This window comes from Perca fluviatilis, chromosome 1, assembly GCF_010015445.1.
Source record: "Perca fluviatilis chromosome 1, GENO_Pfluv_1.0, whole genome shotgun sequence".
Lineage (NCBI taxonomy): Eukaryota > Metazoa > Chordata > Actinopteri > Perciformes > Percidae > Perca > Perca fluviatilis.
Window position 1 is genome coordinate 20,390,784 of NC_053112.1, and position 25,157 is coordinate 20,415,940.

The window sequence follows — 25,157 nt, forward strand, 5'->3', positions numbered from 1 at the left end:
CTCCGGTGGATTTATGAGGACTATGGTTAACTGCTCCTCAGATCTCTGCAGGACAAATTGAGACAGTCCAATCTGAGTTTTCTTCGAAGTTGAGTTTTCTTACTTCTTTTGAATGTACACATGTTCCACCAAAACTAGTTCCTTCCCGAGGCTATTTTACAGCGGCTCCCTGCGGAGCTTAGCGCCGCCCATGACAAGTGAGATTGGTTTAAAGAAATGCCAATAAACCAGAGCACATTTTTCTCCCATCCCGGAATGCTATGTGGACTAGTCAGACCCTCCTCCGCAGCGTGTGGAGGAGGGTCTGGCAAAGCAAGACTAGCCCCTCCTTAACAAAACTAGGAAATAGGGACAAAGGTGCCAAGCTGAAGTTTATTGCAATAATGTTGAATATGAACACTTCCACCTTTACCAACACACTGCACCTCTGGTGGAAACAGCAGTATTTGAGGGAATACCTCTATTCTCACTCTTGTTATAATTTCTTATTTTAATCAGGTCTATTTTCCAGCTTAATGCAGTCAAACACAACTGTACACGTTCTTTGAAATGCTAATACAGTTGCTATGTGACATTTTTGATTGGCACTCGTACCAAATACTGCCATGTGTGTGTACTGCATGCTTGTTTAACAAGTGCAGTAGCCAGTGTGGGGTCGCAGTGGGTTCAAAAGTACAGCAACAATATATTAGCAATGCGTTAAAATTATTTTAAAAGGAACACGCCGACTTATTGGGACTTTAACTTATTCACCGTAACCCCCAGAGTTAGACAAGTCGATAGGCCTACATACCCTTCTCAACCCCCAGCACTAGCTAACCCTAGCATAGATCCTGGAGGTAACCGGTTCCAACTAGCCTCCTGCTCCGAATAAGTGACAAAATAACGCCAACATGTTGCTGTTTACATGTTGTGATTTGTATAGTCACAGGGTGTTCAAATAACAAGGTCACTATGCTTTTACTATCTAGTAATTGTTGACTCTATTACTCCAACTTTGAACAAACTCCAGGTGAACTCTCTGCTCCTCACCACAGGGCTTCAGGTGCTGCTAGCAAAAAGTAGCAGTGCTTCGCCTTTCTGAGAATATACAGTGCCTTGCGAAAGTATTCGGCCCCCTTGAACTTTTCGACCTTTTGCCACATTTCAGGCTTCAAACATAGAGATATAAAACTGTAATTTTTTGTGAAGAATCAACAACAAGTGGGACACAATCATGAAGTGGAACAAAATTTATTGGATATTTCAAACTTTTTTAACAAATAAAAAACTGAAAAATTGGGCGTGCAAAATTATTCAGCCCCCTTAAGTTAATACTTTGTAGCGCCACCTTTTGCTGCGATTACAGCTGTAAGTCGCTTGGGGTATGTCTCTATCAGTTTTGCACATCGAGAGACTGACATTTTTGCCCATTCCTCCTTGCAAAACAGCTCGAGCTCAGTGAGGTTGGATGGAGAGCGTTTGTGAACAGCAGTTTTCAGTTCTTTCCACAGATTCTCGATTGGATTCAGGTCTGGACTTTGACTTGGCCATTCTAACACCTGGATATGTTTATTTGTGAACCATTCCATTGTAGATTTTGCTTTATGTTCTGGATCATTGTCTTGTTGGAAGACAAATCTCCGTCCCAGTCTCAGGTCTTTTGCAGACTCCATCAGGTTTTCTTCCAGAATGGTCCTGTATTTGGCTCCATCCATCTTCCCATCAATTTTAACCATCTTCCCTGTCCCTGCTGAAGAAAAGCAGGCCCAAACCATGATGCTGCCACCACCATGTTTGACAGTGGGGATGGTGTGTTCAGGGTGATGAGCTGTGTTGCTTTTACGCCAAACATAACGTTTTGCATTGTTGCCAAAAAGTTAGATTTTGGTTTCATCTGACCACAGCACCTTCTTCCACATGTTTGGTGTGTCTCCCCGGTGGCTTGTGGCAAACTTTAAACGACACTTTTTATGGATATCTTTAAGAAATGGCTTTCTTCTTGCCACTCTTCCATAAAGTGGAGATTTGTGCAGTATACGACTGATTGTTGTCCTATGGACAGAGTCTCCCACCTCAGCTGTAGATCTCTGCAGTTCATCCAGAGTGATCATGGGCCTCTTGGCTGCATCTCTGATCAGTCTACTCCTTGTATGAGCTGAAAGTTTAGAGGGACGGCCGGGTCTTCGTAGATTTGCAGTGGTCTGATACTCCTTCCATTTCAATATTATCGCTTGCACAGTGCTCCTTGGGATGTTTAAAGCTTGGGAAATCTTTTTGTATCAAAATCTGGCTTTAAACTTCTCCACAACAGTATCTCGGACCTGCCTGGTGTGTTCCTTGTTCTTCATGATGCTCTCTGCGCTTTACACGGACCTCTGAGACTATCACAGAGCAGGTGCATTTATACGGAGACTTGATTACACACAGCTGGATTCTATTTATCATCATTAGTCATTTAGGTCAACCTTGGATCATTCAGAGATCCTCACTGAACTTCTGGAGAGAGTTTGCTGCACTGAAAGTAAAGGGGCTGAATAATTTTGCACGTCCAATTTTTCAGTTTTTTATTTGTTAAAAAAGTTTGAAATATCCAATAAATTTCGTTCCACTTCATGATTGTGTCCCACTTGTTGTTGATTCTTCACAAAAAATTACAGTTTTATATCTTTATGTTTGAAGCCTGAAATGTGGCAAAAGGTCGAAAAGTTCAAGGGGGCCGAATACTTTCGCAAGGCACTGTAGTTCCCAGTTTATATACGGTTAGAAGACGGCTGTGTCTCATGTGACCTTGTTATTTACAACATGTAAATAGGAACATGTTGGCGTTATTTTGTCACTTATTCGGAGCAGTAGGCTAGTTGGAACCGGTTACCTCCAGGATCTGTGTTAGGCTTAGCTAGCGCTGGGGGCGTCGGAGATGAGAAGGGTATGTATGGGCTTATCTAACTCTGAGGGTTACTGTGAATAAGCTAAAGTCCCAAGACACCTACTCAACCCTATCAACCATCTACGTTCTTTTCTATATTCTATATTCATCATTTCTATATTTTCTTCTTCAACCCATCTTCCCCACCTCATGTTGTTCCTTCCTCCAGGCCTCCATAGCAGTTGCCCGTCTTACTGCTTTTATGGGTTTTTTGTTTTGCTATGCTTTGTTTTTCCCTTCTCTGTCGACCATACTGATGTCTACTCTGCCGGAAACTGTAGTGTATTTTTATTATAATAATATCTAATCACACAAACATTGCATTGAACGCTAACAAATCCAGTGTGTTCTTTACTTCTATTTTTTTAAAGATTTTTTTGGGGCATTTCAGCCTTTAATGGAAAAAACAGCGAGATATGAAAGGGGAGAGAGAGGGATGACATGCAGAAAATCGTCTCAGGATGGACTCAAACCCTGGACCTTCTGCATCAAGGCATACACAAGAGCATTTCAAGAGCAGTCTAAAGTCGGACAGCTCCCAGAAAACAGGGCCCAATTGTGCATTTGGGTTTTTTCAGCATCATTGTGTCTTCTACAATATTGTGGTCCTTCTTTTTCTCCCCATTCCAGAAGTCCCTTTTCCACATCTGCAGGCTTTATTTATATATATATTTTTTAACATATTTGTTGCTTTTCAATTTTCATTGAAACTAAAATGAACAAATATTTGTATACAACTTTTTTTTTTACCACAGAAAGAACATATTTTGAAGGAAATGTGATGTTACTTATACTGTTACTTATATTGTGTTATTTATTTAAGAATCAACAATTATTGCCTTATACTCATCTGTAACATGTTTACATCCTGCATTTGAAAATATTTGTCAATTGAGGAAAACCAGGTTATTCAGATTAGGGAGACACTGTGGTCAAGATCAAATAATATCAAAATGTCAAAGACGACTATAGTATGAGACAGGATGCAACCACTTATAAACCCATCAATCACCCTGACCTCCACTCCTTTACTTTTCACTGACTACATGTTAGTTATTTGTGCAAGCAACTAATATAGGCAAATTGATTATAATGCACATGGGACAAAATTACTTATTGTTATAACATCTTTTCAATAAAATTGCCAGATTAGTGCATTTATGAAAAATTCATGGGCCTTACTTATGGCTTTTTCTTATTATTGTTGCGTCTATCACACAGTTACTCACATAAAATAAAACAAAAGCAGTTTATTTACTTCTATACTTATATTTTATATGCACTTTTTATCTTTTGGTTTTTTTTTTTTTTCTTTTTTCTTTTTTTTAAAATTTTTTTTTTTTTTTTTTTTTTTCTTTTTTTTTTTTTTTTTTTTTTTTTTTTTTTTACCTTCTAGCTTTTGAAATGTTTTCTTTGCTCTTTCATGCTTAGTGTTGGCTGCCTCCCCCCAGGCGTACCTACTCACCTCTCTTATATTGTGAAGTTGCTTATTGAAACATAAGGCACGATATGGGGAGGCTTTACCAGAGGTTTGCAGGGGTCAGATTCTGCCTCATTTGCATATCGTATGTACTATCACAGTGTTGTTCCTTGAGCCCCAAGGCAATATGAGATATTGGATGTATTGGTGCTGTAACCCCTGGATGACATGTTTAGAAAGCCTAGGTTGAAAACTGGTGGATAGTATTGACTAGATGATTTTGGCCTAAAATTGCCTGTTGCCTAAAAGTGCCTGTTGTTATTATTGTGTGCTAGTGTTCAGTATCTTTTTCAAATAAAAACAAATAACCAATGCCAATGCAAAAAAATGAGGTGAGTTTTAGATATTTGGACAGAAGTATATTTTACAGTGCCGTCACTGCAAATGCCCTTTAAGCAGTCTTACCTAAGACAACCAAACTAAACAACAAATATGTCCTTTGCTATTGCCTTCCAAAGCAACGTATAATGCGTATAATGTATTATACATATGGAAACAAATATGAACTGTATGGCAGTTTTATGTTCCATCGCTGCTGCCACCACTATATATGGTTTGATTAGGATTGATTGATTGTTGATCTTAAAGTTGAAACGTCATATAAGAGAAATGCTTATGAGACTCTGAGACACCTATGTTTAAGGTTTGATTAGGTTCAGGCAAAAGATAGCAGTTGTGGTTAAAAAAAGGACAAAAAAACTTTTACGTTTTTAAGCTCTAATAATATATTTTACTTTTTACTCCTGCCATTGCTCTTGACATACATACATACATACATACATACATACATACATACATACATACATACATACATACATACATAAATACATACATACATACATACATTCACACATCCACTAGAGGTCTTTATCAGTTAAATGTAAACAAATGTTATCATGAATTAATTGTATACAGTATATATTTAAAAATGAAAAAAAATGTGAGCATTACAAATATGAATAAATTAGATGTGTTTCTAGAAACATGGTCTCGAATGGGTGCGCAAAAACAAATCCATAAGAATAGAAGAAAAATAAAGAGAAAAAGCACGTAATTATATATTTGTGAACAATACCGCTGAAAAACGAAATATCTCAATTACAGTTTAAGTTTCAATATAGTATTTGGTGTAGTGACATTTTAACTAAATAATATGCAACTTCATCTTCATCAATAGCGGACGCTACTAATTTGACAAGATCATTTTAAATAAAAGGACAACATTCACTTGATATGTTAATGCAACTGTAACACACACACACACACCTGTTGAACCTCTGTTGGTTTAATCATCACTCTCGTGTTGCAAATAGAAAACCCTGGCATTTAAATGACACACACACACACGCCTCTTACCGGAGTGAAGTTCATGACTTTGAGGATCCAGATGGTCAGCGCGAGGTTGACGATCATGGTGACGAGGAGGAGGAGTATGAAGAAGTACAAGCATCTCTTCCTCCAGCCGTAGATTCCCACTGCTGGGTAAACCTGGGTGCCGCATACCGACGCCCCCCGCTGGTGAAGCGGATTGGGCTGTGCCGCAAGGATATACTGCTCCTGGGTCATCTGAAAGGGACAAAAATATGAAGAATATAATAAGAATCATTTATTTCATCACTCATTTTTACAATTCTCTCTTTCTCTTTTAGATGTTCATCTCTCTAAACTATGTGCACTAATTTTGAGGGAATACCGTTCCTAAAATGTTATTTATTTACAGGTGCTGGAGAAAATATCAGTAGAATACTGCACTTTAAAATGTTTCTGTCATTCTTTTTTCAGTGGTGCCTTTTATGTGCAATTCAATGATCAATGTGTTCAATAAAAGCATATTGGAAATGATTTCCTTTCATTTGTTTTAAATTCAACAAGCAATTTGTTGTATTTTAGCAGAATACTGAAAGCAGCAGAAATGCAGAATGCACAGTCTGTTTATTTATCGCGATATTCAACAACATTATTGCATATTTTCCTCATATCATGCAGCCCTACTCTGCACAAATACTAGACAAGCATCACAGTAAAGATTCCAAAGAGAAAAAGTGGGAATGAAGATAGAAATGGCATGCTTATTCTTCCCTTTTTTCATCCATGCAATGCAGAAAAAGATAAGACAGAGAGAGGAGAGGGTGAACTTTTGGGGTTTTGGTCATGGTGGTGGGGAGGATGGAAACTGTATTAAGCAAGTGAAAATGAAGGGGGAAAGCATAACAACAGAAAAAGAGAGAAAAAATTGAGGCAAAGCGTGAGATATTGAAAGAGTTTGGAAGTGAGAGAGCAGGGTAGAGCGTAAAAGAGAAAGACCGAAGTACGATAAAAATGAGATAGAGGTGGAGCGTGAGAAGGGGGCAGATAAGACGGCAAAGGCGGACAGAGTCCATTAGTTGTAGAGCAGCAGGAGGAGTCATTGGTGGCAAGAGATATGGACACTGGCGGCAAGGTACTATCTCTGTCCATCTCTGACTCTCCAACTCTTTCTCACTCTCTTCAACCTGCTACCTCAAATTCTCTCTCTCTCTCTCTCTTTCTCTCCCTCTCACTCCCTAATTCACTTCCTATCTCACTTCTGCACCTCTCTCCCTCTTTATCAGTCTCTCTCACACACACACACACACACACACACACACACACACACACATTATGTCTTTATTTGCTGAGGCTGCATGACCTTAACACCTCACTGACTGTTGATTCCCCCCCCACCCCCCCCACCACACACACACACACACACACCTGCGCAATGTTTTTTCTCCATATAGTCTCACATGATGATAGCAACAATCCTTGATGGGAAACACAAATGCTGATTGTTGCTTTGTCTGCAGAAAAAAGAAAACGCAGACTTGGCCTGTTCTTTTTTGGGGTTTTCATTGAAAGAGTCTGAAAAGCAAATGTTTCTCTGCAATCTGTGTCTCCATATGGGTCCTCGTTGTCTTACACAGAAAACCCAAGGTCTTATTGATGTGACAGACATGCCGTTAACACCTTCAAAACTTCAAAATGTCACTGTTGTTGAGTTTTGAGATTCTTGTGTATTGATATTTTTGCAATATATAATCTGACCACATATGCTTGAGGTTTTGTCCAACATTTACATTCTCCCATTCTAATTGACATTACAAATATATTGATTTTAATCAGTTATGTCTAAGTACCCGATCTTTAAAAGAAAAAAAAAATTCAATAACTTTTATGATATTAACAGCATATCACTTAGCAGAAAACTGTTATAGGCAAACCGAGACTAATAAATCCCAATTTTCCATGTGAAAATCCTAGAATAATTCCTAGAATAATTAACTAAAAGCTGCTGGACTCATTCCAAAAATACCAGTCTGACCAGTCTCCCAGCGTGATGTTATGGTAGACGATCTTACTCAGTTGTGTTTTCCTTTCCACTTCAGGAGCCATTTTCCACCTGAATTAACCGAAATTCTGGGTGACTGAACTTTGATAAGGCAGAGCCAAAACACATCAAATCCACATGGAAATTCAACCGAGATGCAATGAAGACACAATCAACCAGAATGTCTCTGGAGATACATAGAAATGTGTTTGTATGCATTAACTAAACGAAAGAGTGAATAGCAATAGAAATGTATTTGTTAAAAATGGAGAAGGAGAAAAACAACAGATTCTTTTTTTATAATATCAGATTTAAAAGAAGCGATGAAAGGATATGATGTATATCACAATCTGCTTTTTTTGGCAGACCAGATATGCATGTAATATATGGTCTCAATATGAACAAATTCATTTTTATCACTAGCTGGATAAGACAAAATAATGCAAACTGAGGGCTTAATGTTAGTGAAGTGGGCAAATGGATTCATGTTTTCCCTTTTTTTATCCTGCAATTTTCTCAGCTGGTTCATCTGCTGCACCTTTTGATAATTGTATCTCAGTATTCAGCATCCACACTGAATCAATAGCAGTGTGTGTGTGTGTGTGTGTGTGTGTGTGGGGGGGGGGGGTGTTTCTTAAAGGCCAAGAGCAAGAATGTGAATCAGCCAAGGCACCAATGAAAAGAGAAATCTTTTATTGTCAAGTAGCTTTGCACATATAGGGAAATGTGTATTGGTGTTTTGGTGCATAACAATACATATGTCAATGACTCATTCACTGTCTTGTGTCTGATTTCACTCACAGCTATGGATGGTTATCAATCCAACTCGCCATCTTGACAGAATATTATTTTCTCCTAGCCCATAGTTCCATTATTGTGTGTACTGTATTAGTCATACTTTTTCACACCACTTTTTGTCACAGAAAATGCCCCACTCCCTGCCCTTCAACCTTCACTTGCATTTCACTCCTTTCCTAGGTCTATCCTTGTTTACTTCCTTTCCCTTCATTCTTCTTTCCTTCCATTTTTATTTGCCATTGTCATTTCTCAAACCTTTCAGTAATTTCCATCCCTCTTAATTCAGATCATAAGCATATTTATGTCCTTGACCTCATTCTGCTTTTCAATTATTTACTTATCATTCATTGCTTTCTCAATCTCGCATTTTTCATTTTACTCCCATTCCTATTCTTCTACTTACTACTTTCTCCACTCTTCACTCAACTCTCTTTTTCCCTTTTCTCCACCATCCCTTCTTTTTAAAAAAAAAAATTTCTTTTGACCTCCACTCATCCCTCCCTCCCTTTTCCAAAGCATTTCTTAGATTGAACTGACAACAGAGTCATTAATCAATCCCAGGGTGCACCACAGCCTGGAGGCCCTGCACAGCATGACCTAACTTTATTAACATCATAATGTCTTGACAGCCATAAAAACAACAGCTACTATAGCCCTGTCACTATGGTTACCATAACAGCATACCCTCAACTGTGATCAAACAATGATCTCAGCAGAACCAATACTCAAAATTAGATTGCATTTACAGTATATAAATGATGATTTTTCATTTTTGGTTTAATGGTGGTCGACGAGAGATCGGTAAAATGTCACTTCCAAATCATAACACAAATAACCACTAATACAAGAAAAAAATAGCAATAACTTACAGTTATAATTTGCTTTTTTTACAGCAACAATTTACCTGACTATGCAAAATGGAAAGTAGCACATCTAGGGGGAAAAAGTCCCTGAAATAACATCCATGACCAAATTGCAACATTTGTGAATTTATAACACCTATTAGACCCTTTCAAACATTTTGCAACTTTGTAAGGCTTTACCTTTCACTACATTGATTGGTAACAGTGACCATCAGGGTAACACGTGAATACCATTACGTAAAATCAAATGGCAACATGACTAGTATGGAGCTAGATTTGTTTCTTTATTACATGCGAGAAAATAAATGATCTGAGAGGGAAAAAAAAGTTTGAGAGCAAAAGTTATCACACTGATAGCAAAAAAGCATTTTAAAAGAGAAAAAAAATATTTGAGAGAAAAAGTTTTCATACCAACAGCAAAAAATAATAATATTTGAGACTAAAAAAAGTTTTGAGAGAAAGTATTTTCTCATAGAACATAAAAAAATATAAATTTGAAATTTTTAAATTATTTCTGAGAAAAGAAAAACTCTCTCAAAATACTTTTTTAAACTCTCAAATATATATTTTTGTTATCAGTGTGAAAACATTTTCTCAAAAAAAAAGTGTTTCTCTCAAAACGTTTTTCTTCTTGCTCTCAAAACATAAGTCTTTGTCGTGCAAATTGTCTTGCTCTCGTGTCAGGATTTTGCTCTCGCTGTGAAAATAATGTCATGGGCGGGGCCATCGTTCCTATTGGCCAGTCGGGTGAGCACCGTCTTGTCTTGGGAGTCGAACTGAATCATTACACTGGCTGAGCAAGCTCAGCATCACTGAAGATTAAACATTAAATAGGCTAACCCTAAATGTAAGCTAGTTTGCCATTACTGATGTGTTTGTCAGATTGACATGGACAAAGAATAGCACTCATATTCATGAATGTGTATTATATTATTAGCATGCTAATTGCTAGAAAAGCTAATCACTAATTAGCCATCATGCTAGGTAAACTTGCAAACTCACCTGGTTTGTACCATTTTTAAATCAAATGCCAAATGAATATGTTGATTTAGATAGTTTCACTCCTTATTTAGTGAGCTAGTTTCTACCTTTGCCCTTGCTAGCCTCAAAGCACCTGAAGAGTAACTGCTTGATCATCATATACAACCTCCTGTACAACTTTCAGCTAGTCTGCATGGAAGGTGGCAACCCTATAGCTAGCCAACGTTAGATAGTGATTGATATACCGTTTGAAAGTGTCCCACCTAGTTTTTGTGTAAAATAGTCTTAGTATGGTTGTTGCACACTATGGTTGTTGAAAACATACCCCTATGAAATGAGACGCCACTTGGGTACATCATCATATATACTTAGGTCTGTTTGCAATCAATATTTCTATACACTGCATGGTGTGTTTATCTGTTTCAGTTATCACTGTTTTGAATGTCATTGATGTTCAGAAACACTTTTTGTTAAAAAAAAGTCTTTATTTCCCAAAAAAATAAACATAACATGCAAAAACATTATAGAAAAATGTAGAGAACCATTATCAACTATTAGAACAATAACTTAGATGTACACACACAAAAAGGCACTCAAATGTATAAAACTAAAAGACACACAAGACCACAAACAAACAAAACTACAGCTATTCTGAAATTCCAGACCATAGTGTGATGCCTGTTGGCCGTAACCTTTCCCTCCAACCCCATTTCTTTAATTAGTGTCCTGTATCATAACCAACAACAATGTACAGGTACATGAACAGGAATGAATTCAAATGATTACTGCTCGTTTTCAGCCAGAAAGTGGATCAGCTGCTGGGTTTCCTCCGGCGTCCCCTGTGTGATACAGGACGGTATATGTAAAGCATGTGTCTCCAAAGCAAGTAGTGTTATGCACTGATATCAAACTAATTTCGCTGCTAATGGAGTTTAGTTAACAATGTAGACATGCATGCAGTCAAGGCGAGAAATGCGGGACTGTTGTGCAAATCAGCAATGTAGCGTTAGCGTTAACGTTAGCATAGCAAGCTAGCGATTTTTAAAAGTTTCAGTTACAAATATAGTTGCAAATATCTATGTACATGATTGTGTAGAGCACAAAACAAGACTGTCGTAATTTTTAAATCAATTCTTTAAGCCGAAAATACTTACATTTATGGGTCTCTCTGGTCGACCTGGCAGCCATTGTTCCTTGTTGCGCAATGTATCTGGATACCCCTGGCTGGCATTGCTCAGCCAGTGTAATGATTCAGTTCGACTCCCAAGACAAGACGGTGCTCACCCGACTGGCCAATAGGAACGTGGCCCCGCCCATGACATTATTTTCACAGCGAGAGCAAAATCCTGACACGAGAGCAAGAAATTGCATCGAGAGCAAAGACTTAGGTTTTGAGAGCAAGAAGAAAAACGTTTTGAGAGAAACACTTTTTTTTTTGAGAAAATGTTTTCACACTGATAGCAAAAAATATATATTTGAGAGTGTAAAAAAGTATTTTGAGAGAGATTTTCTTTTCTCAGAAATAATTTAAAAAATTTCAAATTTATATTTTTTTATGTTCTATGAGAAAATACTTTCTCTCAAAACTTTTTTTAGTCTCAAATATTATTATTTTTTGCTGTTGGTATGAAAACTTTTTCTCTCAAATATTTTTTTTTCTCTCATAAAATGCTTTTTTGCTATCAGTGTGATAACTTTTGCTCTCAAACTTTTTTTTTCCTCTCAGATCATTTATTTTCTCGCATGTAATAAAGAAACAAATCTAGCTCCATAACTAGGTGGTTAAAAGTCATCCGAAGTCAGGTAGTAGACACACGCATCTGTATGACAAATCTGGATGAGTAGAGACACTATACTCTATGTAGCACACACAGTATCTCCATGTGACACCAGACTGAAGCTCATCACTTCACTTTGATGATGAGAAGATGAGAGGGGATGAAGAAGAACAGGGAGAAGACAAAAGAGACAAATGACAGAAATCAAGAGGAGAGAAAAATATATGCTCTTGGTGCAGACACATGACCTATCCACCCCTGCAAACCCTCAAAAAGAGAAGCACAAAAAGAAAAGAATTACTTTAATAAGAACTAATAACAGGAGATAAGGACAGGAGATATTACTTGAAACTGTCTTTCATTTTCAAGCAGCTCCATATCACATAAAAAAGACTTTCAAAATGCATTAAGACAACTCAATCACAAATGGATGTCATTATAATGATGGCAATGTAAAACTTGGAATTATAAATTGTGTTCCAATCGCCTGCTGCGATTGCTGTTCCGTGGGCATTTCACTTTTTGATTTAAAATTAAGCTTCTCATACATGTCCGGTAAGAGACATTTCAGGAAAATCAGACACTGATGCACAGTGTCATCCTCTCTCATTATGCAATAAATGAATGTTAATGCATGTGGGTTGTGAAGTATGTGTCAAGTCATATTCAGCTTGGTGGCGTGAGGCGAGGAGAGTGGGAACAGATATACACGTGTGCTGCCAGATAATGTACTGTACAGGGGCGATTCTAGGATCAGACTTTTACGGGGGCTCAGCCCCTAATTCAATTCAATTCAATTCAATTTTATTCATAGTATCAAATCATAACAAGAGTTATCTCAAGACACTTTACAGATATGAGCTTGAGCTCCCCTAAAAAGGGTCTAAAAACACCAATGGTACTGTATGTGAAAGCTACAGAAGATAAGTTGACAGAAGGAAGGATATAGATGAATTTGACGTGGACACATGGGTGGATAATTAATGAAATGATAAACGGATGGACTTGTAGAGAGAAAGTGAGACAGCTTAAGATTTCACTTCATAGCTGAAATGCGTATCAAAGTGTAATCAGTATGCACACGTACTGCCCATTGGTGCTGCTGCTATATGTGAAGTGCTGGGGGCGATCCAATGTATCTGTCAGCCAGCATCAAACAGCCCAGCTCTGCTCTCATCTGCTTATACTCAATCAATACCACCGCTTCAATATCGTTCCACTTCTGATGGCCTTGACATTCTCTCTGTGTTTCTCTTTCTATCGGCCTCTTTAATGCGAGCTCCCAAAGAGAGCATTTACTATACATAGTTGAGTGGTGTTTTTTTAGTAAGAGTGAATATGATATTTAGAAATGTAAGGTGGTGGAAGCCAACATTTTTTAATCGACTTCTAATACCGCAAATACAGCAAATTATAGAAGATGCAGGTAGTATTAACTGAATACTATGGTGAACATTATGTGACACTACTTCAACATGTGGGATAGATAGGATACATTCTATTAAATCAGACAGACGGAGAGAAAAAAAAAATGTTACGGCAGAGAGAATGTAGACACGAAAAGGAATGCAATAAATTATGTGAGAACTGACTGCATCTTGGAAAAACTGGGTATAAATAAAGTACAATGTAGCTCCTTTTTTGAGTAATGAGTGCTGGATGTTCACAACTTTTCAATTCTTTACTTAACTGGTTGTAAATAGTTGGTGAAAAATACAGTGGCTTAATAAATCACAGGCCTTTATCTCCAAAAGTTTCGCTACAATCGTATTGTGCTAAAATATAAAGAGTCTGTTGCATGATGATTATTAATTACAATGGGATCCATGTAAAAAATAACTGTGGTTTTGTAAATACAACCTAAAGAGTTTCAATGCACTACAATAGTGTGTGTGTGTGTGTGTGTGTGTGTGTGTGTGTGTGTGTGTGTGTGTGTGTGTGTGTGTTTTGTTTCATCATCTTTGTCCATCTCATCTGTGTAACTGCTGGACACACATATCTTGTATTTGATGTCAAGGTTTTAATCTATACACGGTTTGCTTTTTATTGATATTATTATTATAAACATTTATAATTTACAACATTTACTCTAATTATTTATTTCCTTGCTTTTAAATCAGGCAGTGACATAATCATCAAATCAATATCTCTCAAGTGAATAGACATCTCACCATTATAACTCTAATTTCAATTGTGATGACAAAAATATATTCTTTTCAGGACACTATTTACCTTTCTAAATAATACTTCTGTTTATTTTATTTTATTTGTGAGTGTTTTTTTTAAAACTATTACAACATATACAAACAATAATTTGAGAAATTCCATTTTAAAATGTATCATACATTGTCACATCATTCTACATAGAGACAGTCAGTTATCTGGGTCAAATACATTAAGTTAAGATACACAAATAAAAAAACATTTGCAACACTTTCAAGGGGGGCAGGTGTGCATACTGTATCTGTGTTGGAAAAGTCAACAAGGGATTTCATGTTGAAAGCTTTGGTTTTGTCATGCATGTACATTTGTACTTGCGTGTGTGTGTGTGTGTGTGTGTGTGTGTGTGTGTGTGTGTGTGTGTGTGTGTGTGAGAGTGTATTTGTGCTAGTGTGATAAAACACTAAGCCAAGCGAATTGGGAGTGCTCTGTGTTGGCTGTAGGTTGTTGGTTTGGACAGCCTGCCATCCCTCTCTGTCATTGTGGGCACTCAGGTGTTCAGTCAGTGGATGGCTCACAAACACTCGCACGCACAAACACACACACACACACACACGTGCAAACAGTCCGAGCAACTGGAACACACATGCACACAAAGAAATTCACACAAGCAACAAGCAAACACACCTATAGACAGACAAAATCACGCTGCAGCTACATGGACCAGCAAACACACAGGGACATCGGCAAACAAAGCATACGTACACACTTGAACACACAGATGCACACACACAAACAGAGGTCCTGTGCAGTGAGGCGTTCACTATTCCAAAAGATTTACGAGGTTCTGCTGTAGGCTTAGTGTAAAAACAGAAGACCTAAAAGGATAACCCCCGCCCTCTCTCTCTCTCTCTCTCTCTCTCTCTCTCTCTCTCTCTCTCTCTCTCTCTCTCTCTCTCTCTCTAAGCCAAAAGCACAACAGCTGTTGACATATAAACATCCTATGATATGCCAGACAGACAGAGAGACAGACAGACAGGGCAAAGGGATAGCAGCAGTAGTAGAGAGGAGGGAAACAAACAAAAAAGAAAAGAGTACAGAAAAGTGTGATAGTTGATAGAGGAAAGGCCAGTTCATGACCTGTGCTACTGTAGTTTGGGTGTGGTGTGGTCAGAGGTGGGTAGTAACGAGTTACATTTACTCCGTTACATTTACTTGAGTAAGTTTTTGAAAAAATTATACTTTTAGGAGTAGTTTTAAATCTCTATACTTTTTACTTTTACTTGAGTAGATTTGTGAAGAAGAAACTGTACTCTTACTCCGCTACATTAGGCTACAACGAGCTCGTTACTTTTCTTTTTACCTCGTTGGTATTTTACGCGTCATTGTTTTTATCCCCCCCGCGTACGCCTCATTTTAATGTTTTATTTTGACAGAGAGAGAGACTTCCGCTAAAGGCTCTACCACGTGACTGTGTTTCACCAATCAAACGTAGTTGTGCAGTCTCGTCTCGTCACCATACTCAAACTCTATGACTCAAACTCAGCGGCGGGATGGGTTAGCTTACAGTCGCAGCAAAACAAAAATGACAATGTCAGAATCAGCCGTCGGCAATGCAGACACAGACGAGGAGGAACACCCCAGAGGCCAGATCAACATGCCCTGGATTTCTTTCAGTTACCCGGCTTCACCTAACCTAACAACCGCGGTCCCGCAAGCTGTGTCATGACGGTGGTTAACAACTAGTTCAATCAACCCAGGGTTTCCCATGACCAATAGCCACATATTTTACATAAGAAGAGCAAACTATAATTCTACATAAATATGAAGAACACAGACACGGTTTTACAGGCAAAACACAATACAGTCGCTGTTTCCTAAAACAGGAGGACAGCTGGCAAAAAAAAAATAGCCGACGCTGTAGATGCGTAAATCACAACTCTTATCAATATCACACAACCCATCAGTCAGGCACAAGATCTGACAATAATTACACGTGTACTTTCCATAAACTGCCGTTGCTTTAGCCTTTTTCAGTTGCAACCCTGGCAGTGGAAGCGATCGTGAGATCAAATTAAAAATATAAAAAACATAATTCAAACCGCTGTGCGCATTACACACGGCAAATATACCCATCAGGGAATGTTAACGGGGCTGTCGGTCACTAAATGTTTTTTGTATGAGCGCACACCTCTCTTTTTCTCTCTCCCCCTCTCTCTCTCCGCGCATCGAGCGCCGCCTGATCTTCTAAGAACGGTGAAGCCGTTATCAGTGGAGTATTGATTGGTCAGTTGGCGTGCTTTTACACCGGTTGATCTCTGATCTCCAACTTAACCTGCTCCCGACCAGGTTAGGCGTCCAGCATGAGTTACCACGGCGATTGAACCCAATAACAAGTGATCCACCTTTGTGATTGAAAGCATGTTTACCTTAGTAAAAGTGCCAAACAGCAGCTACATTACCTTGTTCTAGTTCTGCCTGCAGAGCCTGGTAAAAAAAAGTGTAAAGGTTTGGAAATTTGTGTTACTTGTGCTTATTTATTTTTTATGTATTATTATTTTATTGATTTTATTTTTTAAGTACTTGAATTTACCTGTATTATTTTAATTTAAGCTATTTTGTAATTAATTAATTAATTTAAATGTATTTAATTGATTGGATGAACTATAATGTGCCTAAATATGATTATTTTGTATTGTTGTCCGTCTGATTGAATGCTTGTGTTAAAAAATAAATCAGACGTTACTCAACAGTTACTCAGTACTTTTTCACCAAGTACTTTTTTACTCTTACTCAAGTAATTATTTTGATGACTACTTTTTACTTTTACTTGAGTCATATTATTTTGAAGTAACAGTACCTTTACTTGAGTACAATTTTTGGCTACTCTACCCACCTCTGGGTGTGGTGGCCTTTGTGCCTAACTTACCGTCAACAGGACAACCCATGCTACAATGAAGCCTCAGTTTTTAACATATACAATACTGGCCTAAACCTACAGTAATAGGTATCCCAATACTAAAACAATTTATACGACAGACTATCAAAATAAAATATAAACAAATACAGTATGCACACAAACAGAAAAACATTTTTGACGATTACTATGCCTTTAACCATAATACTTGTGTTGGTGACCATTTTAATTTTGTATTTCTAAGTCTAAGATATTATTATAAACTGTATTTTTTGTAATCAAATACAATATCAAACTTCTGGAAACAGCAGATAAAGTAAGCTTATGTTTCGTACTACTCTGTTAAAGCCGGAGAAAGATTGCTTTCATGTTTAAAGGAAACCAAGTTGAGTGTTGGTCGGAGGCAGGAGAACCCTGGTCTCATTTACTTTTGAAGTTCAATGTTTAGCAAGACCATCCATCCACCCCTACCTCCATACCCTGTTGGCTTCATGCTTTGGAACCAAAACTTTTGTTGTTTTAAACTGTTTGAACAAATACGCTACACGGTGGTCTTTTTGAAGAGTACAGCCTCTTTCATCAGTGTCTTCTTCAGTGTTCATTCAATGTTGGAGTTTGTTGAAACTCTGCTTGGTGCTAAAGTGGCTGCTTTCTATTACCATCTCTATTTATAGAAGCCTCGGAGTGAAAAGTTGTTCTCATTTGTCTCTGTCTAGATTTATCTCCGTCCAATGATGTCTTTCGTTTTTTTCAGGACCCACGAGACTAATTAGTGTTTGATGGAAATGTAGAGGGAAAATGAAAGAGGCCAGATGAGAGAGAGATACAGCATAAATACTGGGATGAAAAGCAGGTAAAGCAAAGGAAATCAGAGATCCTGATGTTTGATTGGCAGGTTAACTGCCCACAGTGGTCCCAAGCCTGGTCAGTAGGAATGTTTCTCACCATGGACCAGTTGTTATCTCATGGCATTCTCTAATCACATGCTGTTAATAGTAGTTGGAGGATGAATGGGTTTGTAAACTGCTTGGTTACCCAAAATTTGGTGACTGCTACCTTTTTCCACTTTCCAAAAACCTTGTTTGCATCTTGGCAAGCACATGCTTACACCTACTATCAGAAGGAATCGTTTAGCATACAACACAATAGATGGACAATACAGCAGTTTAGACTCAATTTTAGTGTAATAATAGAGGTAGAGTTGAGCAAGAAAAAAAGTATCCCTACCAGCAAAAATATGTGAAGTATGAAGTACAGTATATAATTTTCTTACAACTGAAACTGAGGTACCCACTAACTCCTCATCATATTTAAAAGTACATATTTTCATTAATATTTAAAAGGACATCAAGTACTTCTTTCTGGCCTAGCTTTTAAAAATAATGATATAACTGGATCTACAGCCTTACAATCAGAGATGATGAAGTTTGTTCTGCAGTATCCTCTCTCACCTGCCTGTAAATGATTAAGGTATGACAGTTTTGTAATGCCAGCAGGAACAAAGTAAGACTGATGGCTGGACTCAGCAACTACAGTACCTGGATGGGCTGTGGCTATGAATTCTGGTTTAGAGGGCTTCCCACCTACCCCCCCTCCCTCCTTTTTCGTTTTTTTTTTTTCCCCCCTTCTTTTTTTCCCCCCAAATTCGCTAGAGGCCTATTCATCATGACACACCATGACATTTCTACTGTTGAACATACTGTCTATCTCTTTTGTTTCTGTAACCACGTTAGAGCATACCGGCAATACAAAATAAGGGGTGGCATGGTGGTGTATTGATAATCTGTTCAGCACAAGTAAAATAAGCATATGTTATTTTCACTTTGTCTTTTTTTAAAGCTTAAACTAAATATGTATTGTGGTTACTCTGATTGCTTTGGTGAGTATTCATTTGTAGTAGATGTTTAAACAGTGCATGGAGTCACAACGAAGCATTCTGCATAGCATACCCAGTGCTGTAGCGCAGCAGTATTTCAGAAGAATGGACAGCTCCGTAGTTTACACAGTGCGGCTGAACCACTGTTCGAATATTGTGAGGATCTGGTTGCCAGCACTTTTCCACATGTTCACAAAATGTGATTGATCTGCACAACAAAACCTGTGTATGTGCTTCTTAGATGTTCAGTGCTGTATTTAGGCCTGTCACGATAACAAATTTTGCTGGACGATAAACTGTCCCAGAAATTATTGCGATAAACGATAATATTGTCGTTCTGAGACCATTTTCATCTAATATAATGATAATGGCATAATAATACAGGTACACCTTTTAAAAACCAAACACAATCACAAACAATAAATAAAATGGAAATTTTTCCGGCCACGATAATTTCCATTTAAAAATTATCGAGTTCATTTTCATTTATCATGCGATTAATTGATTTATTGCATATTGCATTCAGCCCTTTGTGGTATAGCATCTATGCAAATACCCATGGCCATGCCGAGTCTCCTGTTGCCACCACATGCTCCAATTCACACCTGCACACATAGGCATAAAACAACCCAGGAACAATATTGTATTGGCCCAGTATCCACAGAGTCACATATGTTCATGTACACATGCAGTGCAGTGCGACTCTGTAAAATAATGGCACAGTTTGCTTGGCATTATGTGTGGTTCTTTGTGAGTAAGATGCAAAGTAACACTGCTGTTCAGTGCTGCCTCAAATAGATGTAAAACCTTCCTGGGGTTAGCAGTTTTTCTCTCTACTCTCTACTCTCTCTTTCTGTTTCTCTTTCATAATGTTTGTTTGTCTCTTTCCCCTTGAAATCTGTTTCAGCCTCATTCTTGTTCTTCCAATATCATTGACTTCTTTTTCTCAGCCTTACTCCCCTTTCTTTCCTTCTCTCTGGCATGCCGCCTCCTGCTGAGTCAGTATCTGTCAGTCAAAAAGCTGCCACTACTTAAAAACAGCCAACAACAACAACAACAGACTTGAGCTCGGGTTTTTCCTCCTCCTGAAGAGATAGATGGAAAACATCACGGAATGAGAGTCTGCTGGCAATGCAGCCTGCTTTTTACAGCACTTTGAAACTCACAAGAAAAGCTGATGAGTGGGTATGCTGTTTCCTGGTGTGGTGTGTAGGTGGTAGGTACCACATTAGATTACACAATATAAATTTGAAGATTTTCTTATACTACAAAACTCATCAATTAATGACATTTTTATCACGTATTTCATAATTAGACATCCATGCTTAATTAACTAAACAATTGGAAGTTGTCATTTGTGTGCATACGATTAGCCCCAAATATAGCAAAGAGGAAAAGAGGAATAGGAAGTGTTAACTCTGTGTAAATAAGCTAGTGATGTGGTGACGATGTTTCACCAAGGGACACCACACTTCAGTTACAGACACAGGAACTCGACGATTGGCAGAAATGGTGTACAGTGAGAGCGAGAACAGAAGTTATACAGAGGAATTTGTGTCTGTGGATTGTTACAGTAAATAAGATAAGTGCTGTGACTTTGAAAAAAGGACGAGAAAATAACTGTCTCTCTCTCCTACTCTGTGATTTAGAAGAGTATAGATGGTTGCATGTATTTTTGTGTGTGTGTGTGTGTGTGTGTGTGTGTGTGTGTGTGTGTGTCTAAGATAGTCACACTTAAGAGCGGGAAACACATGGAGGAATCACATGGAAAGGGGGAGAAAGACTAATTCCAAGGGCAGGCACGCTGTGAGAGATGTGATGGACGGCTGCTGTGAGTGCGTCACATGTGTCACGTGTGTGTGTCTGTGTGTGTGTGTGTGTGTGTGTGTGTGTAAATCTTTTCTGGTGACAGAATCAGCACACAGACTTTATGACCCTGCTCAGTGAGCAGGCCTCCTCCATCATCACCACCCTCCACCCACAGCACACATTAATACATAGACACACACAGACATGCTGGCTAAATACATGACTATACACGTTTTTCAAACTACTACTTTAAAGCTATAGTGCGTAGTTTCTGTCGCCCCCATGACGAATTCAAAGTAATGACAACAAAACTGCCGGCGCGTCCACATGATACAAACCTTACGTGATTGCGTACTGCCCCCATACCCCGTTCAAACAGTTGCTTGTACCCAAGGAGGTCACGGAGGATAAAAAAAACATGATGGACTCTTCAGAAGAGGTAACTTCACTTGAGTTTCTGCGCAGGAAAGTCACTGGACAAGACAATCTTCTAACATAGCCATACTGAGAAATAGAGAGAGAGTTGTGAGCAGCTGATAGTCTTAATTAGCTTTGTAGAAACTCATTTGGCAACGGCTTGAATGTAACGGACGTTCATCAATATCAAAAAGTTATGCACTAAAGCTTTAACACTGGCAGTTAAAAGAAGCATCTACGCATCCTGGTGTCCTCGTTGTGGTTGAGACATGTACCATATTAATTTATTTCTGGCAGTGGACATCATGCACCTCTCTCTCTGCCATATGCCATGTCTATACTCTACTATCACTAGCAAAGAAAGTCCCCAAATAATCTTTCCAAAAAAGGAGTGCACAATTCAAAAATGCCTTTGTGTTCAAAATAAACTGCTGATGCTGCTGATGATTACTCATTTTTTTATTATTGTTTTCATCATTGCTGCTTCATTTTGTTGCCTTCATGTACTGTTTTCTGCTCCCACTCCTCTAATTGTCATCTCACTTCATTCCAGCCCCCTGTTGATAGTTTAAAGAAATAAACCCACTAAAAGAGAAGCTTTTCTGAAATTATTTCAATATGAAGCCGACCTGTTGACACCAAAATGCGTCAAGGATTACTTGCTATCCCCTGCATGCGCAGTCACCATCATGACCATAAAGCACAACTTTATATAACACATACCTATCATTTAACACACTGTATGCTTAAGTGTTAGCAGGAAGAACCCACCATCCGACCTTGGACTTCTAGTGTATTTCTGTATTTAGCATTACCTACACACCTCTCCCTTCCCCTCACTTACTTACCCTTCCTCTCACCCTCCCTCATTCTATTTCTGTTGGCATCATTTACTCTACTTGCATGTCTTTCTGACTTCTAATTGAGTTGTGTGTTGTCAGCCCAGCAGCCCTACTCAAAGCTCCCTTTCATGGCTTTGACCAAAGAGTGTATGTGTAAGTGATGTGTGTGATGTATGTCCAGCGGTCGCTCATGTCCAAGTCCCTCTATGAAGCACTCATATATCAACCTCTGAGCCCTGCACAATATAATGGAATGATCAGAGACTGGCTGACAAAGAGGGGAGGAAATAGAGAAAGAGAAAAGTGCTGCGAAATAAAGAAATTAGCGAAAGTGAGACAGCCAACTGTCGTCATGTGACTCGAGGTATTCATGCCTTCCTCTTTTTCATTTACTAATCTTTCTTTCTTGTAACCTTTCACATTGCGTTCAAAAAGCATCTCTCAGCTCCTCTGAAATGCTTTTTCTTTGAAATTGCTATTCCAATTACTTCTGTCAAATGTCATTCTCATAATTCCAATTAGAGAAAATCTTTCTTCCATTCAGAGAAATACCTCCACACATACAAACCTAAAATTATTCTTGCTCATATAATCTTCAGAATAACCTGACTCTGTGAATCTAATTGAAATTATGAGGACTTTCATCAGATTGGAATGCCAGCTGAAATAAAGATTAACGACCAGGGGCCTGTTTCACAAAAGCAGAATATATAAATCCAGGATAACTGATAAAGCGAGGCTTGACCTAGTCTAATCTGTGCATCCTGTTTTGGTGCGTTTCACGAAGGCCAAGCCAGGCTGAGGAGGAGCGACTAGGTTGAGCCAGGCTGAAGTAATTCAGATAGATGCACGTCCACGACTTTCCTCAAAAGACCGCGAGGTCGATCACAGATTTACTGATGCCAAAATGGAGAATACGCATTGTACATACTTTATACAGAGTGATCAGCAGCTTCTTGTGGAAGTATGACGACGTGAAACACAGTATTTGTATAAAAAGAAAAGAAACACGGCCGCTGTAATGAAACAGCGAGAGAAAGCGTAGCAGACGATCACGGACCGATTGCGTAATTGTAGCCTAAATATATTAACTGACCACGGCTCTGAATTGAAGCCGTCATAATCATTCCATTCAAGGATTAGGCTACTAATCATTTGCACAAATTAACAGTTGTACTCTTTGCCTTAAAAGTGAGCAGAAGATAATGTTACTCAGGAAATTTACCATGAAGATCAATTTTCTATAACGCTAGAATATGATGCGTAAATATCTCTTTCACTCTGTTCCTCTCCCTCTCTCTCACGGGCTACAATATAAATTTCTGAAGTCATATTAACTTCCACTGCTCGCTTTTAATGCAAAGTGTACAACTGTTCGTTTTTGCAAATGACAGACTCATTGAATGCTTTCAGTTAAGAGCAGTAGTTCATAAATGTATATTTTTAGACTATCATTCAGTCTGTCCGCTATTATCTGCCACACTTATTTTTGCGTTTGTTTTATTTTTAACAGAGGACGAGTTTCCTTCTCTACATATTATATGTGTATGTATTATATACAATTATACTCCCCCATATGTATGGACATAAAATCTAGAAACTATAAAGATAATTAAGTGATAAATTCCATGCACACTGTAAACATGAATGGAACAGAGTATATTCATCAGTTATTTCCCCCCAGCAATATATAAGGTAAAAAACCATTGAGGTGTTCTCTCCCTGTTGTTCCATGAATGTACAGTAGCCTACATCACTAGATAGTTACTGTTCCAGTGAACTAAGACTATCATTTGGGAGGATTGTACAATTAGGATATGTTCTTAAAATTGTACAATCCTCCCAAATTATAGTCCCAGTTTACTGGACAACACACATTGTGTGCTAAGAATGCCAAATACAATGTACATGGAAGAGGAACAAACAAATCCTTATTGTTAAAGAATTTAAAACAAAATGAACTAAAATAATTCAAGGGAATTGGTCAACTATAGAAATGTACAGCATTGTATGTATTGCCCTCAGTAACAGACTTCATTTAAAACACATTTGAAATCTTTTCAGCCTTTTCTAATTATCTCAACAACTGCCATAATATATTCATCAAACTTCTAACAACAATATGTGAACAGCAGTCTTCATACAGCAATATAACAGTAACAATGACTGTCACATTAATAATTATTTAAAAAAAATAATGGTCACAACTTTAAATAATATTAGTAGTTAAATAAACAGCAATGTGCACCTGTTGTATTTTAATCCAGGCTGATAACAATAGGGTAAAACCACTGCTGGGTGATCAGAAAAGGCTCCAGGATTAATAAATCCTGACTGTTAGCCTGGTCGGGAGCAGGCTAGCTGCACAGAATAAATTTTCATGGTGATTTATGTGCCTCCGCCTTCGTGAAACCGAGTCAAGGCTAAATTCATCCAGGATAACTGGGAAATCCCAGCTTAATCCCTTATCTTGGTTTTGTGAAACAGGCCCCAGTTCACCTTCACAATTATCTCCAAAACAAACACAGTAGCAATATATGCTTTGCTAATAGACATATTTCCCTCTAGGAGAGTAATGTACCAAACAAAACTCTTAGTAAAAGTCTTAGTATTATAATGCAACATTTAACTCCATATAAAAACTCTAAATTGCAGCACAGTATGTCCCTCATCCAATCTCAATAACATGGATGTATCAGCAGTCTACTTTCCAAAACACAGACTTTAACTTGTAATCCTTCATCAACATGCAAGTGTGAATGAAAATCTAGGTCTTGACATCACTTCTCTTTGCTTCCTGTCCATGTCCTTGCATTTCTCTTTCTTTTAGATGATAAGCGGAACAAACACATGTTGCAGTATGTGCTTGTGTGCAGCTTTGAGGATGTGTTCAGTGTGTTTTTGTGTACAAAACGTGTGTACACACCCTATATATACTGTCTTCTTCAAGGACATGTCCTGTACCACTGTATTGGCTTTTAG

At 38.1% G+C, this 25,157-nt stretch overlaps 1 protein-coding gene across 2 annotated transcripts in view; it reads right to left on the minus strand.

Moving 5' to 3' along the window:
• The window catches only part of LOC120565775 (zeta-sarcoglycan), a 408,082-nt gene that overhangs the window by 177,067 nt on the left and 205,858 nt on the right, over positions 1-25,157 (minus strand). For both annotated transcript variants that reach the window (XM_039811797.1, XM_039811802.1), the window contains exon 2: positions 5,745-5,954. In XM_039811797.1, coding sequence (XP_039667731.1) covers positions 5,745-5,954 — 210 coding nt within the window. The remainder of the gene's footprint in view (positions 1-5,744; positions 5,955-25,157) is intronic.